Source organism: Pogona vitticeps, chromosome 7 (genome assembly GCF_051106095.1).
Source record: "Pogona vitticeps strain Pit_001003342236 chromosome 7, PviZW2.1, whole genome shotgun sequence".
NCBI lineage: Eukaryota > Metazoa > Chordata > Lepidosauria > Squamata > Agamidae > Pogona > Pogona vitticeps.
This window is the reverse complement of record NC_135789.1, coordinates 137,768-154,259: the sequence shown is the minus strand read 5'-3', so window position 1 is coordinate 154,259 and position 16,492 is coordinate 137,768. Positions and strand designations below refer to the sequence as shown.

At 51.5% G+C, this 16,492-nt stretch overlaps 1 protein-coding gene and 1 long non-coding RNA gene across 5 annotated transcripts in view; one reads left to right on the top strand and one right to left on the bottom strand.

Annotated features, from left to right (window-relative positions):
* LOC110073156 (uncharacterized) overlaps positions 1-10,082 on the top strand; it is an 86,677-nt gene extending 76,595 nt beyond the window's left edge. The window contains exons 4-6 of the long non-coding RNA XR_012080502.2: positions 1,044-5,085; positions 9,227-9,335; positions 9,953-10,082. This is a non-coding gene — a long non-coding RNA (uncharacterized LOC110073156). The remainder of the gene's footprint in view (positions 1-1,043; positions 5,086-9,226; positions 9,336-9,952) is intronic.
* LOC110073153 (anoctamin-7) lies at positions 1,344-16,158 on the bottom strand. 4 transcript variants are annotated; one of them, XM_020782033.3, is made up of 23 exons: positions 15,300-16,158; positions 13,847-13,967; positions 13,403-13,575; positions 13,088-13,195; positions 12,790-12,926; positions 12,316-12,373; positions 12,040-12,150; positions 11,470-11,635; positions 11,061-11,151; positions 10,722-10,818; positions 10,025-10,168; positions 8,934-9,071; positions 8,726-8,824; positions 8,255-8,357; positions 7,864-7,975; positions 7,138-7,195; positions 6,567-6,664; positions 6,232-6,368; positions 5,799-6,004; positions 5,152-5,294; positions 4,968-5,058; positions 3,801-3,963; positions 1,344-2,285 (listed from the first exon to the last, which is right to left on the bottom strand). In XM_020782033.3, the coding sequence occupies exons 1-23, from the start codon at positions 15,444-15,446 to the stop codon at positions 2,254-2,256; spliced, it is 2,733 nt and encodes a 910-aa protein (XP_020637692.3). In that variant the 5' UTR covers positions 15,447-16,158; the 3' UTR covers positions 1,344-2,253. The 4 variants fall into 4 exon arrangements, with proteins under 4 accessions (XP_020637692.3, XP_020637695.3, XP_020637693.3 ...); XM_020782036.3 differs by having other exon boundaries at positions 3,829-3,963; XM_020782034.3 differs by having other exon boundaries at positions 7,138-7,192.
* Between the last annotated feature and the right edge of the window lie 334 nt (positions 16,159-16,492).

The window sequence follows — 16,492 nt, the reverse complement described above, 5'->3', positions numbered from 1 at the left end:
AAAACAGGTTTGGCAGGTAGTGGAGAGGAATGGACTCGGGTATGTGAGGCAGTTCCAGAAGAGCACAGGGGGAATAAATATAACAGGTGTTGGGTGTGTTTTTTTTTTCCTTGTCCTGTTCTCCTCTCAGTTGAGGAACTGAGGCTCTAGCCAAGGAAAGCTGCCCCCAGAGGCAAGGGATTACCTGGGGCTCAGGAAGGAGCAGTATAGCTCGGCTGGTGTGGGGAGCAGGGAGAGGATCCTGGCTCAGAAAGAGTAGGGGGAGGCCAGCATCCGTTTCCACTGGTTCCAGGCCTGACCTGGTTTTGGTAGTCAGATCCAGCCTCAGGATACAGGCTTTGTGAAAACGTAGGCAACACACCTTGGCCTCCCCAGCAGTTCACCATGCTTGGTTAGCCAAGTAGCTTCCTAGTGGCACAGAACATGCAGGAAGTCATGTCAAGCATGTCTTTTAAATATCTCACCACAGGTGATCGCATCCTGGCTTTGGCGTCTTTGGCGTTTTAATGTTTATTCTAGAGGATCAATATGAGAGCTAGGGAGATGCCTTTTTAAAAAATGAGCTTCCGTGGGCAGAAGCACTATAGATCTGCTAGATCATTTTTCTGGTATATGCAACAGGCCATCTCCCTGTCCCAGCCCCTTGCTGGCATGATGAAAGGGTCTGGTGAACCGAGGAAGGGCCCTTGAGATGTCTAGCAACCTCTTGCCTTCTCCTAGGTCCCGCCTCCCAACCCATCTTTTCCTCCAGTCCACAGATGGATTCGTAGAGATGTTGGCACAAAGGGCTGGCCAGCCAAGGGATTGGTCTATGGGACTTCTCTGTCTTTCTCTAACTGTGTGTATAGATATATATACTGGCTGAAGTGACTCAGTATTAATGTTGAGGTATATGCTCAGGAGGAACGTTTCTGTTTTTGTGACATGTTCCAAACAACTGCCCTGTCTTGCATTCGAGTGCCCCGGGAGTGACTTGGAGGGGGTCCCTTTATTAACCGAAGAAGGAAAAGCTAAACATTATTCTGTTCTTTCCTTCCGTCCAGGTTCCTTTGATGGGATTTTCTTCCTTCAGCTGAAAGTCTCAGATTCATGTCTTGGAAGTGCAGGACGTATATTTGAAAAACACTCAACCAAGGATTGTGACAGACTTCCAGGGACATGTGTCTCATTAGAACAATCCATTTTTAAGTGTCCTTATTCTGGGAGGAGTTCTTGTTTGTTTGCTTGTAGGAAAGCCCCCCCCCCCCCCGTGGTGGGAATCCCCATGGCAACTGGGAGCAGCCCTGCTTGGATGTCTGCTGCTGCCCCCCCCCCCCAACTCCCTCAGGGAACAAAGGCATATGGTAGGTATCATTCCACATTTTATTCTTGCTTCCAGGGCACGTAAGGCAACCAAGGGACGTGACACAGGCAATGTGGGGAGGGGACTCTGAGGCTGTTGGGAGGAGAGCATGCCAGGGAGAGAAAACACATGGCAGGCATTGACAATAGAAAGGCAGGCATGCAGTTGTCCACCCCACAGGTGCAGCTGGAGTGGCACATGGGCACAGGAAGAGACACTCGCTCCTTGCGTTGCAGTCCACAACACCCCAGTTGCTTTCAGGTCACAGGATGGTCTGGGACGGAGACTCGGAGCTGTGAGCAATGTTGTGCGAGTGGGTAGGAACGCCGGATTTGGAATGTTGCTCCACAAAGCATGCAGCCCTCAAAAGGCTTTCCTCACTCCTGATTTTGTGGTGCATCCCCCCCCCCCCCGTGCTGGCAGAAGGAGGGTGGACCCACTGCTGGACATCCAAGGGCAGCCAGGTTTCACTCTTTTGTGCTCTTAGTCCTCCCCTCATTGCCCCCCTCCAATTTAGGCAGATTGCCAGTGCCCAGCCTTTCCTGGTCCACACCTGTTCGCACCTGCTGCCTTGCCTCTGCCAGCCCTTCTGGCGCCTTCTCTGCTGAACTGACTCGGACCTCTCTTGCTGCTGGAAGCGAGGGTCCTTGGAAAGCCAGGAAGCAAAGCAGTTCCTTCAAGGGTGTTAGTGGAGGCTAAGCAGCACGACGTAGCCCAAAGGCCTGCCGGTGGCACACCACAACAGGGGCTGTTGTCCATCTTGAAGTCTTCCTCAGCCTTATGCAGAGACAGGAAGAGCCTCTCTGTGTCTCCATCATCCTCTGGGATCCTTTTCACTATAAACTGGAGCCGAGCCACATGGTTGACAGTGGAGGGAGAACCAGTGCTGGCAGTCCTCGCTTCCAACTGCACTAGATCATGCTGCTGGATAAAAAGCTGCTTGCTGTATGGAATGAAAAATAAAAATCCAAGAAGGCAGCAAAGTTAGTACATTGCGTCTAGGAAGAAGGTTGATATCTTACCAGTTAGTGTTGAGGAGATCAGGCTTGGAATGGTACCTCAGTAAGGAAACCAGGAGGAGGTGTGAAGAAGCAAGAGGGAGGGGCATTTGGGTTCCCACCACAGAACATCCAAGTCCTAGGGGCTGCTTCCTCAAGATCAAAACAGCAGTAGGAGGGAAAGGGTGCACTTATGTTCGGAACCAAGCCCAAGGAAAACTGCCTTAGGCCATGGCGGGCAAGAAAACTCATTGCTACAAGGTCCTGGTCAGCCACCAGCATCAATAGCTTTGCAGAATTAAATTGCAAAGAGAGATTGGATGAATTCTAGTTGAAATGCTATTCCCAGCCTTTGTTTTTAAGAGAGATGGAACCAGCCACCTTCCAGCTGCTACTGAGAAAAAAAGCAGAGAAAGAACACTGCGAGTACTCCCTCATTGGGGCTTTTTGGAAGCCTCTGCCTGGGAAGCAGGATCCTAAGCCATGGCCACCCACAGCTTCCCTCTGCCATAGCATTCTACATTGCCAGCCTCTGGGGACCTTTCTCTTTTCCCCTCTCTTCCCATCTGCTGCTGAACACATGGCCGTGAGCATGGGTTCATTATGGCTCTTCCACTGAAAAAAAATGAGCAGAAGTTTGGTTGCACCGTCCAATTCCTGGTTTGCTGTGCACAGACAATCTCCCCCAAAGGATGAGAAGTTCCTCTGGAAAGGGCAGTCAGACGTGACTCCTTTTTGGGAGGTGTCTGGAGACCAGCTGGTTGGTCTTTCACAATATCTTTGCTGGATCCTGGCTGGGCATCGATAGAGGTGCTGCTCTTCTGGTCTCAAGTCATCCTCTTCCACTGTTTCCAAGGCCACAAACTCAGTCCTCTCTCTCTCTCCTCCTCCTCCTCTTCCTCTCTCTCTCTCCATAATTCCTCTCGCCTTGAGAACACCAGTCAATCATGCTACTACAGAGAAGCCTACTATGAGGGAGCCTCGGAAGTACAACACTGCCCATGCTGCACCACAAGACGACATGCTGAGATAACAAAACATGTACACAGCTGAAAGCTACCCAGAAACAGTGATAGATGGTGAAGACCTTCAAACGAAGGACTTAAATTTGGTATTTTTTAAAAATGAAGATTGAAATAAATGCCATGGTTTACACCTGCCTCCATAACAATTTCAGGAAGCCAGGCGTTCAGGGTCTTGGATTATGACAAGGGAAGGTGATTCCTCTGTAGACTCGTGAAAGTTAAAGATATGAGTTACTTGACTTCACTGCTTCTCAAGACTGAACCTGCCTGGAGTGACAGTGAGAAGAAGCCCAAGATGGATTTCTGGGGCGAGAGGAATCGAGCACCCTGTCTTCCTCCCCTGCTGCTGGGTGTTTGCACCAAAAAAAGACACACTCACAGAAATGCACACAGATATAAAAGGTGCCCTCTGTGGAGCTACTTGTGTGCACTAACCTGGTGAGGGAGAGGAGTCGTGACTCACCGTCAGGAGCACATCTTGGTTGTCAGCCAGGGCCTGTTTGGCCAGGTAGCGCTCCCGCTTGATCTTCAAGTCCAAGGACTCTGGGATGTCTGGAACCAGCCAGTCGATGAGGCGCAGACAGAAGAAGACCACATGCTGGGCAAAGGAGATGGGACAAGACACATGAGCGTAGAGCTTCACATTCCCAACCTTCTAGCCTTAGCACAACCTGGACAAGTAGGCCAATGTTATTGGTCTCATTTTGTAGATGGAATGACTGATGCTAAGAGATGGTGTTTTCCTTTTAAATCCCTGCGTGAGTTCAAAGGGTGTCTTGGAAGCATTAATGTGAGCACTCTTAACTCCCATAAGCCTCTACCTGTCATATACAGGGACTGGTTAGAGGATTATGGGAGTTTTAGTTTTCAGTGAGATGTAGTTGGATGGTTTCCTCAGTTGTAGCTCAGTCTCAGGGAGGTGAGGTGTATCTGAGGGGCAAGTTATCTAGGGATTTGCCTCCTACCCAGCAAAAAGAAAAAGAAAAAAAAAGAGTCTTCAATGGCACATTAAAATTAAACTGCACCACGGTGAATGTTATTTTCCACTTGCATATCTGAATCTATGAGCTTGGCAGGAAAGTAAAGCAAATGACATTTATTTCCTGGATTTAAATCAAATATTGCCTCCAGACATGAAGAGGAATCCAGGAGGTTATTTAATTAAATTTTAAAATCAAGCAAATTGAATTAAATAAGCCAATTATGGTCAATTAAACAAGACAATTTATGTGAAAATTGCACCAGCTAGTATTAAGTTGGACAAGAGGAGCCAAAGTGGCATTTTTTGTCTTTATTCTTTAAAAAAAAAATCCCCTGGGGAGAGAGTTTGTGCCCCAAGATGTGAGAATTCCTTCCAAGGAAAATCCAACCATTCTCTTTGGAACAGATACGGGGAAATGAATGATGAGGAGCTATTCATTTGTGGCCACACTTTACTCTTGTCGCAAACAGCTAGGTGACCTCTGCGGTGTGAGGGTGGTCTGAGGTGAAAATAAGCCGCCTCTTATTTTCAGCCACTCCACCAGGGAACCAATGGATGTGCTTGTTGGGCTCCAGCTCCTCGAGGCTCCAGCTCCTCATCCCCCATGCCATGCCTCTCACCTCGAAAGCGATGATGAAACCCAGGCGTATGGCCAGCAGCTTCCAGTAGAAGAGGGTGTAGTTGCCATGGGTGTCGCGGAAGGCCTTGTACCTGGAGAGGGAGAAGCCATCCCAGCAGGTCAGTGAGAAGACGGGGGGGGGTCTTTGGGGTGGTGGTGGAGAGAGTGACTCCCCCTCTACTCACCGGCACATGGTGTGGTTGCTGTCCACATAGCTGGGTGGCGAATAAGCCAGGGTGAAGTTCACATAGCCACGGAGTTGGCTGTCGTGTTCGTACTGATACAGGAGGCGTGGCAGGAAGTCGGATGTGAAAGCAATGAGGAAGGCCTGTGGGCAGAGAAGACACCCAGCAGGCACCAGGTTGGTGGAGGGAGGACGACGCAGACAAGGCATTTCCTCTTAAGTCAGTTTGGCACGAAAAGGGTACATCTGCTGAGGCAGACCAGCGTCCCATGGGCTGGAGATACGCCTGCATTCAGATCGTGTGCTTTTCACAGTGTCATTCTAGCCACACAAAAGGAGGTTTGCAGAACTAATGAGCTCCCACATTTGGGCTTCAGGTTCCTACAGACATTCTGCTCAGGTAAAGAGTCAGAAATCCCATCTTGGCAACTTTTCTCACCACTCAAGCATTGGATAACTTTGGTCTGTCATAAAATGGCCAATGACAGAAGGGCCCTTCGTGCCTTATGATGGAGGCATTCTAGTCTCGGATTGGGGACAGGGGAGTGAGCAGTTTGGAAATAAGCATGGGAGAAGGCACCACCCGGGCACTGAGAAGATTTGATTCATAGAAGAGGGTGGCTGGAGCCGAGTTCTCCACAGACTCACATTGACAATGACAGAGATTTGGGCCAGGACGTCCAGGATGAAAAACCAGACGCTGATATCCTGGGCACGCTCAGCCACAGGGCGGCGGTACTCGCAGACAAATTTCTGGGCATCAAGGCGGATCTCCACCCAGTTGTTCAGCAGTGCAAAGAGTGGTGCCAGTGGAAAAGCAGCTACGAAAATGGTGATGAAGCCAAACTGGAGCACTAAGAAAGAAAGGAAAGGAAAAGCAAAGAGGAGCAATAAGGCGGATGCCTCCTCCGTCTCCTGCTGGGGAACAGGCAGGAGAGAAGCTTCTGAGCAAGAAGGAAGATGCTGCTTCATAACTGTGGTCTTGCTCTTGCCTCTGTTTCGTAAAAGACGAAGATGGGCGGATAAAGCTTTGCAGAACCAGGTGTTCTTTACCCCTCCATTGCCCCTGCTGTCCACTTACCCATCTCCAGGTACTCCTCAAAGAGGCCTTCGCACTCAATGAGCTCATAGTCTTCCTCCCATCGTTTGGTCTCCTGGCAGATCTGGGAGCCTCGCACCCGGGCCAACTTCCTCTTTTGGTTCCAGGCCTTCAGCTTCCTGCAGCAGAGGAAAGTGGAGGAGATGCTGGACGCGCAACGTGAGAGGAGGGACTGGACCATGAGTCCCTTGCATCCTGGTCCGCATGTAGAGCATGCATTTCTCCAGGTGCAACAAAGAGAAGGCGAAGAAGTCTGTGAGGTAGAAGCCTCCAGCTCCCCCACTCCCCGCAGACCTTTGCTCCTCCCTTCCACTCACGGAACAAGAAACTCCTGGATGTTGCTGACCACCTGCTTCCCCACCATGATGATAAAGAGCTGCTGGGCCAGTTCTATCAGGCACCCACCAGGACCGCACTGCAGGGAGGAGAAGAGAGGCAGGGCAAGTGAAGGCCTGACCAGTTAAGGAGCTGTCCCCCTTCAGCGCAGGAACACTCGAACGAAGCCACCCTTGCTCACATTTAAGCGGTCTCTTCGGAAACCCAGATGGCAACTGCCTGTTCCCATAGGAAGCTCTGCACTGGCATAGAGTTGCAGAGCAACTTGAGAGAGGAAAATGGTGTTCTCTACTTTTTTTTTTCATCCCAGTCCTGCCTCAGTTTCAGCAGATGCCATAACATTTCCTTTTCAAAACTCTGCACTACCCATTTGATCAGTAGTGACAGTAGGATGGACCAAAATGAGCTTCCGCTCCATAGGAAGCAAAACAACAGCAACAACAACCCTTTCCTAGTCTCTCTTCTGGGAATTGCTTGACTGGCTTCAGCTACAGAAGTTGCAGAGTTTTGGATGAGGGAGACTTTCTGCCCACCCTCCCCAGAAATACTCACATCTTCATTCCTCATGCCCAGGAGTTTTCCATATTGACCAGGATACCCCACAAACCTGCTGAGACAAAGGGAGTTGTCTGAATATGAGAAACCCAGTTCCAGCCAGCAAGTCCCATTCTGGCTAATCAAAGAGGCCAGTGATGGCAAAAACAAAGCAGGGAGTGGCACGGGAAACTTGCAAGCTGATGGAGAACTATGGAGGCAGCCCTTCAGGTGAGAGACAGAAGGAATGGGCCAAGCCTTGTGTATAGCCAGGGCCTCTTGGCCCACCTGGTAGCAGTGTGGCCACCAGGAAGATCACCACTACTACACTGACTTGGAGGCCAGGAAGTGCAGCTTCCTCTGACTGACTTCCATTTTTGCAAAGTTGTGTGGTAGGATCCTGGCCAGCATAAGCCAAGACAATCCTGCGCAAAAGGCAAGAGTGAAGAGAGCTGAATCCTGCTGGTATTTGTCTTAGTTGGGCACCTTTTGGGTAATATCTGGCACATACCCTTTGGGAAGCCCTTCCTGCTGCCTGTAGCTGAGTAGACACTCTTTCAGTGTGGAAGGTTATGGCTGTTCTAGAGGCTTTTGCAGTTCTACTTCCCTCCTCCTCACCACTGGCTATCCTGGCTAGGCAACCCGGAGTCAAAATATCTGCTGCTGTCTGAAAAGGGCTGGGCTCTTCTCAGAAATCCTTTTCTATTCCTGCCCCACAAACAGCACCTTCCTCACCCACCATACCTGCCTTTGAAGAAAGCCACGTAGAACGGGGAGGAGTAGAAGTTCACAAACTGGAAGATGAACACCTTGAAGGTGAAGGCATCCTCATGCTGTGTTTGTGTGCGGTGCATTTCTGAAAAGAGGGGACAGGCGTGGATGACTCGTAGGAATGGTGGAGCCACCTTGAGCACCACCAGTTATTGGGCACAGGAGAAGGCTTCAGCATCAGTTTTACATAAGTGCAGGCGCTAATGCCCTGCCCCACAAGTGCCAACAGGGCGTTAGTACCACAGGCCAGGGTGTGTGAAAATGACCCAAATTCAGCCAGCCAGCCATGGCCACATGGTAGGACAGGGAGTCACTGGCCATGGTACCAGGAGCAGAGGGCATGCATATATTTCCTACTACTCACCCCATGTGGTGAGCTTCTCAGCAAGGGATGTATAGACCTGACTCATGAGGAGGATGAGTATTAGATTCACCATTGAACTGCTGATGTTGGCAATGTTTCCTGCCTGCAAGAGACAGAATTGCTAGTTGACCATAGTTAACTAGTTAACCACTCTATAGGAAGGAGGGAAGGCCTTTGTGGAGCCCCAGAGCTGTTGGCACCCATTGACAGTTTCTGTACGTAGAAGCTAAAAGTCAATATGATTGTACATTTTTCTCTACATTTGCGCAAATAAGTGTGCAAAAGAGAGGTGTGTGTTTTCTACAGAATCCAAAGCATTAGCCATCACAGAAAGAGCCATTGAATACTGACCATTCTCTGTGCCCCGTGCCTTCTCCCGAGAGGGCCCTTTCTCCTGAAAATGGGAGCCAAGTCTCTAGGTCATGCATGCACTGCCGTATGTCTTTCCCATCTTTCCATCCTGCCTCTCACCTGTGTCATCAGGATGATGTTCCCTGTGTGGTACATCATGGTGCTGACTATCCCACGATACATGATCACTGATACCAAGAAGATCATCACTACGCAGAGCTGGAGGGGGGTAGAAATCAGGAAATGGGAGCAGGGTGAGAGGTCATTACTGCAAGAATGCCCTTCAGTCCTCCTCCGGAGGCCCAGTGGTCGCTGCAAGCCAGCTCACCATGATGATAATGGCCATGGACCCCGTCAGGATGCGGGAGATTCGGTCGTGGTTGGGGAAATGGGGTTCCTTCATTCCTGTGATTGGGTTCTGCTCCATGCGAGGAGCCATGGCGGCAAACTCTGGCCGGGGCCGTTCCTGGAGCGAGGGGAAAACACAAACCGATAACACACATGTGCCCTGATGGTAAGTGAGGGTGGTTGAGAAGGGGATTAGAGCAACCCCAAGTGGAACTGAGGGAGTCAGAGGTGTTGCAAATGAAACAATCTTTTTATTTTTAATGCATATTGCAGAGCTGAAACCAGTGGGTACCGACAATAAGAAAAAAGGTTTACAGCCAAAGGTTAGGAGATCATTGCTGTATGACAGTCGAGAGGACTCCCTTGGAAGGTTTTTAAACAGGTAGGTTGGCCATCTGCTAGGCATGTTTCAGCACCAGATTCTCTTACTGACATGTAGTTTGGCTTTATAAATATTACATGAATGATAAATCGGTGACCTCAGGGATCCTTTCCAACTCTCCATTCCTGTCTGTTCACTTCCAAACAGATATGGTTAGGATCATAATGGGAATAAGGATGGCTAGTCCAGTGTGGAATAAGAGAAGGTTTACAAATTATTCAGATGTAGTTGTTTCCAGGATTAGAATGTCCATTGTAGCAACATTACTTGCAAGGATCATATGGTCCATCTTCTTTGTTTATCCTTTTTTTTCTGCTGGTTTCTGGCTTTTTAGGTTTGTTTATTTCCTAGCTTTATATGTTTTTAAAATCTTCATCCTTTCCCCTTTTTCCTAAGTGTCTGTGAGATTGTCTATGTGCCACAGAAAGGTAGATTATGAAAAAAAATTCATCTGAAATATTTTAACACTAACACCCTCAGAGTTTTGTACCCATTTGGCTGTATAACTTGTCTTTAGCAGACTTCCACAAACCCACAGAATATGCACACAATATAGGGCAGGAATATAGAGGTACAAGCACACAGGATTGAGGGGTATCTATCTTTTGTTCCCACAGGGATACCCCTTCTGCTATTTAAGGGTGAGGTGGAGGGGGGAACCATATTAGCCAGGATCCAGCCTCACTTGCCTCCTCCTCTTGGAAGTCCGTGCAGTCCCAGTGGTGGGCCAGGGTGGCATTCTTGCGCTTCCAGTACTCCAAGAAGGTCACCGCCCAGAAGGACATGAAGATGCTGAAGAAGACGGTCCCTGGGTGATCGAAGAGGTAGCCCACCTGTGGCCCCCCCCAGTGGAAAGAGAGAGAGAGAGAGAGACCCCTGAGCAACTGCCTTCCCTGAACAGAGGAGTTTGTGATTTCACATGGAAATGGTAGAACACGGCAGTACCTCCTGGCCACTGTCCTGTAGGAACCCAGTGTGGCCAAGTGGGCAGATGTTGGGGAAGGCCTGCTGAGTATTGGGCAGGCACCTTCCCAGGGTGGTTGTGAAGCTAAAACGGGACAGCCCCTGCCATGGACTTTCAACTTAAAACAGGAGAAAGTCTCAGATCTGCCTTCCTAGATAAGTACCAAGCCACTGAATGGATAGGCAGTGCCACCCCTTTCTCAGGAAGCAATGAACTAATCTATTGCTATAGTCTTTGCATTGCTCTTTGAGTCACTCATTGACATTTTACAGGTGAAGAAACAGGCTGCCCAGCCTGTACCGATTTCACTCCCAGCAGAGATGGGGCTCGAACCTGCAGTAATTCTCACTGTGTCCCTTTTGGACACAGGCTGTTGATGGCTGTCTCAGCAAGAGCAACCCAGCCTCTGCTCAACCCCTCACCTTTGCCATGGGGCAGATCTCAGAGATGTGCCAGGTCCCACAGGTGTCACAGAGAGGGCACATGAGGAACTCCTCTGCGCTGTTGCAGATTTCTTGCCTAGGAAGCGGGAAAGGAGGAGATGGGGGGGCTTTTCTCAGTCCCACTGTCAGAGCTGTGAAAATGTAAGAAATGCTGCCAGATGGGTCTGAAGAGGACCCAGGTCTCTCCTTCCATCAGAGACCAGCAGAGCCAGTGAACACAGTCACACACACACACCCTTGAACTTGCCCCATTCCCTCTACCCCAGTCTTGGCAAGCAGACTGGCACCACCCAATGGCTGGCTGTCTCCCTAACTCACGCAGGCGTGTTTGTCCCCATAGCAAAGAGACCAGCCAGGAAGACGAGTGTGCCAACGACTGCCGCTGGGAGCAGCCAGGCGGTGTAGAATCCTGCCAGGGAAGAGGAGGAGAACCCAAGGGATGTTGGTGAGCACCACCCAGAGGCTACATGGAAGGTGAGTAAAGACTCTCATCCCCCCCCCCCAGCCACCTCGCCTTTTCCTGGGCCACAACTGCTGGGACTCGCCTGAGCCTCAGAGTCTCTTTTGTTGAAAGGGAAAGGTTTGCTGTCAGCACATACAGAGTGGCAACGTTTCTTTCCAGACAGTGCTCAGAAGAGGAAACTTAGGGTGTTAAGCTGACATAGGGAAATGCTTAAGCAAGGAAAGAAGAGGAGAGTCGAGGGCCCCTGGTCTGGGCATATCTCACCTAACCAGGCGAAGTAGATGGCCACCTTCTCTCCAAAGTACTCCCGGATGTGGTCCAAGGGCTGGTATTTGTACCAACAGCGCCATTGGGCCCAGAAAGAGAAGAGGATCTGCCGGGGATTCAGTTCTTCACCTGGCACATTATATTCAGGAAGTTCAAAGGGCCCCTGGGGGGAGAAAAGAAGGGAAAGGATAAAGGGAACTTTGTACCATCACCTACAATCCAGAGAGGCAAGAACACATTGGAACAGTTTCCCAGAGTCATGGTCCAGCAGTGGAGGTACAACCTGAGCAGAATCACATGGCCTACTTGCCCTTTGTCTTTGAGGAGGGACATCACAGAGCAATTGGGAGGGTATTGGTGACCAATGACACAGACTGCTCCATGCAGTTCGTATGTAACTCTCCATGGAAAGTAGGAGAAGCAGGACTCGAGGGTGCCTGGGGACAGGAGCAGGTGCAGAGTGCCTTTCCTCTGGCCACCCCGAGGGACTCTGATCAGGCTCATGCTCTTCTCAGAGTCCTTGCCCTTCATCCTGCTCCCACCCTTCCCAAGCTGAGCCCTCCTTACCTCATGCAGTGGGAAGGCGGCCGAGTATACCCCTTCGTTGAGGAGGCGGTCAATGCCAATTTCAGCATGCTTCCGCTTCCCATAGAGAGTTCGGGCCAAGATCTCGTACACCTGACCATGGGAAAGGGAGAAGTAGGGTGGTCAGGGCACAGCACCATCCAGTGAGAAAGGGGTTGGGGGCGGGGCCAGGGTGTCAAGGGCTGCAGCGCCACGGATGTGTGTCGGCTTAACACTCTACGCATCTCCTCTCCCACCCCATATTGCAACAGCACTTACAATGCGGTGCCTTTGGGTGTTGGTGAAGTAGGAGTCATGCAGGTCACTGCCCAGGAACCTGCAACACAGAGGGTCCTGGACTGGAAAATGGGACTGTGGGAGACGTCTCAATTGATAACCACACCCACTCAGCCCCAGCTTACTACAGGGCTAAAAACAATAGTGGTGGCCCACACAACAGGAATGTGATGAGGTTGCAACACAATGGATTGTATGAAAAAAATAGTTGTATTAGGAATGCACCCATTTTATAAAGTAAGACAGATCAGCAGCTGAGATGGGGAAAGATGGGCATTAATCCACTGTCGCCAGCCGAGGCAGTGGTGGGAGCTGCTGGGCATTGAGTGCAAGGACGTCTTTGCCCACCCCGAGGCTAGAGGGTTGGCAGGTCAGGCAAAAGCACAAGGGCCCGCCCCCTCGCTTAGCCTTGGTCACTCCCTGTGCCCCCCAAAGCCACAGACGTCCCTCACTCACTTATCCAGCTTGGACTTGCGGAAGGCGCAGGTGTAGTAGTCCATGGGCTTGTTTGGCACCCATTGCTCCATAACGTTGGGGATGTGCAGCTTCTGGAGCAGGTCGGCCGAACGGTTCCTGTCTGGGTTGGGGTGGGCCTACGAGGGAGTGACAGGGAGGAGCCACTGGGGAGAGAGCTTCTGGGAAGAAGGCCAGGGTGTTCTAGCACCAGGGGCCTGGTGGACAGCCTGGAACAAGAACAAGGGAGGCCAGCAGCCCCTCTTTCCTCCAGGGCTCAGCCTTGTTCCCAAGGACCCACCTGGAGCGGGGCACGCATGCAGAGCTCTTCAGCATAATACATCAGCACCTCCCAGGGGGCGCTCAGCTTCAAGTAGTGAATGGTCTTGCGCTCGCTTAGTGTCTCCTCCTATGGAAGGAACAGACGGGAGTGTGGGTGGGCAGGGGTGGTCTGTCTGGCCCATGAGGGCTTGCTGATAGCCCACCCAAGGGGTAGCCCCATTGCCCACCTGTCAGTCAAGCCCTCTGCTGCTACCAGAACCCTCAGCTCAGAGGTCACTCTTGCAGCATGAACACAGCCCAAGAAGACACTCCCCCCCCCCCCCCGGCTGCTTACCTTCTCCAGCAAGAGTCCGGCATTGTGCAGGTTCTTGAGAAATTTTCGCCTCCACCTCTCGTGTCTGCTGAGGGGCTGCTCCCAGTTGTCCCCTGTCCTGCTTCTTTCGTGGTGCTGCTTGCTTTGACGCTTCTTTGAGGGGCGCACTTTCTCCTCCCAAACCAGCACAAAGTCTGCAGTTGCAGCAGGAGAAGGAAGTAGAGAGAGAGAAAGGGCTGGCCAAGGCTGTCTCAGACTGAGCAGGCTGGAGGGTGCAGGTCATCCTCTCCCCTCCTTCAAAAGAACCCTTTCTTCTCTCCAGCAGCCCATGCTGCCACCCCCTACCCCCCTGGCACACACCAAGAGCTCGGCTCTCACCAGGGGATCTCCACATGCAAAGAAGTCGGGCCACTGAGGAAAAGACCGAGGACCTTGGCCGGGAGATCACTAAGGAGAAGCGCTTACCAATCTTGGTTTTCCCGTCTCTGAAGTAGTTGTCCCTGGCAGTCCAGTCGCTGGCAGAATCATAACCTCCTGTGCCGTCAATGTAGATTGGGTCTTCATCATCATCGCTCCCGCCCATGTCCTGGCAAGAGAGCAGTCGAGGTGGAGAGAGGAGTCCACATGACTGGTCCAGTCTGGCCCCAAACTGACAGTCAAGGCTTTGGGGAAGTGCATGCCTGACTTTGATGGGAGACTTATCTGGGCCTTCCCAAGTCATTTAATTCATTCTTTCCTGTTCCATATGATCTGATGTTCCCCCTTGTGCCTTGTTCCCTGTCCGGACTTTTCAGGCCACGTGCTGCCACTCACTTTAAGGTGCGGGATGGGAGATGCCGCCCTCCACAGAGACCTGGTGAGATGGAGACGATGCACCATCTTCCTCAGCCCACCCAGTCATTCTTTTAATTCCTTTTTCTCTCATTTTTTTTTTTAAATTTAGGCATAGATTAGGTATTGAGGCACCAGAGCAAACATTTTGGGTGCTGCGGTTCCTGCGCCTGCCTTGCCTAACTGCACAAACATTTGATGAGTATAACGGACCACACAGAGGACCTATGCTTGGGTTGTGTGAGTTTCAATGTTAGGGTGGTGCCATCAGAGAAGAGGCAGCTGGAAAAGAGAGCAAGACCAGACAAGAGATGGAGTGATAGAAGAAGCAAAGCCACAGCCTGGAGTTTGCAAGACCTGAGCATGGCTGTGAGTGACAGGGCATTGGGGAAGTCACACATTCATAGAGTTGCCATGGATTGGAGGCTACTTGAGGGCACAGAACAACGTGGAAGAAAGGAGAGGGACGCCTCCACCTTCGGTTGCAGTGTGTGGCCAAGGGCATTTGGGCCGGTCTTGCTTGATGGCCACAACATCTGCTGATCTTTTCCTTTTCTGGAGAACAATCAAAGATCGAGAATCTCCCATTTAATGTGGAACTTCCTGTTGAGAACCCCTTATGTCCTCTTTTGGGACTCTGCCAAATTTTTGAAAATCAAGGAGGGCTTTGCTCTGGAGCTGGGACACTGTCAGAATGCTACTCCGAGCATGAACAGAGTGTTTTTTCATTGCCATCAGGTGTCCCAAAGGAAAAGCCACGGGCTGAGGAAATAGGCACTCAAAGTGTCCTGTCCTACCTGCCTTTGGAAAAAGTGGAAGGCAGTAGGAAAGGAGGAAGACCTGAGGTGAGAGAGAGTGCCTCAATAAAGGAATCCACAACCAAGACCTGAGGGCTGTGAAAGAAAGCCTGCTTGGAAGTCAATGATTCATAGGGGTGCCGTACAACGGTGGCAACTTGACAGTGCTGAGCAGTAGCACTAACCCTGTACTGTCCCATTCCATTCTGCTCCACCCCAGCCCATCCTGCGCTGTCTCCCAGCGCTTCTTGGCGGAGGAGGAAAGGCCACCGGTCGGTCAGGGGACTTACGAAGCTGGAGCTGGTGCCGCCGCCACCGCTGAGGCCTCCGTTGGGCAGTGGGGCGCTGAGGAAGCCCGAGGGGCTCTTTTCGTGGCCGAGCAGCCAGCCAGTGTCTTGGGCATCCGAAGTGGAGGAGGAGCCCTTCTTGCGGATCATGGGGTTGGCGGAGGAGGGGATCCAGGCCCGGCTTTCCTTGCATCTGAGGGAAAGTGGGGGAGTGGGCTGCGGCGGCGGCGGTGGCTCTTCCTGCAGCCAGGACGCAATGGAGGAGAAGCAGCCTTTAGTCCCGGGCGGGGACTGGCAGCGGCGGATGCTTATGGCATCTGTGGTCCAGCTGCCAAAGGGAGGTGAGCTGGGCGGATCGGGCTGGGGGTGTCGACTGCCTCGCCTCCCCAGCCTCCGCCCTCGCTTGCCGGCCGGCCTCCCTGCTGCGTCGCTGAGTGGCAGCAGGAGGCGAAGGCGGAGACACAGCCTTTCTCCTCCTGGTGAGTTCAGTGGCCAGACAATGGAGGCGAGGAGAAAGTAGTCAGCCTGTCAGGCGACACTGGCCTCTTGGTTTGTTTTGCTGCTAGGGGCTTGCCCAGCTGCTGTTCCTTCCATTCCCCCCTTGGGCAAGGGCAGCAGGTGAAGAGGGCCCCAGTGCTGGGATTAGGATTTAAGGCCGCCCTGTTCCACCTGCTGCCCTTCCTTCTCTTGCCTTTTGGGGCTTGTTGTGCCAGACTTATTGGAAACAGAGCCTGGCTGCCCTCTCCTCCAGGGACGTTTCCACCAGCCATCCTAGAAGGGGAGCACTGAGCTGCTTACACTCAGCTACCCTTCCTCCTTCTGTCCTGTTGAAGTGCAGAGGCCAGGCCAGGCACAGGGAAGCACCAGGGGTCTGCCAGTGGGTCACAGTGTTGCCTAACTGTGATGCCATGGGATGCTGGTTGTAATGCCAGCAACTGGGGAGTTAGTTGGCGAAAGAACTCTGTCAGACCCTGCACAGCTTTTAGAGAAAAGAAATCTAAGTTATATTAGATTTTTTTAATGGTGCTAACCAGTTCATTAAGCACCTCCTCACTTAGTTACTTCTTATTCCAAAAAGCATCCTTTTGTTTTGCTCTCCAGTTTATACACAGACCCCCATCCCACCCCCCGGGGAGCTGTTGGCCCATTAAATATTTACTCTGGTTCTAAGGAGAAGAGTGAAGGAAAAAGTGGAA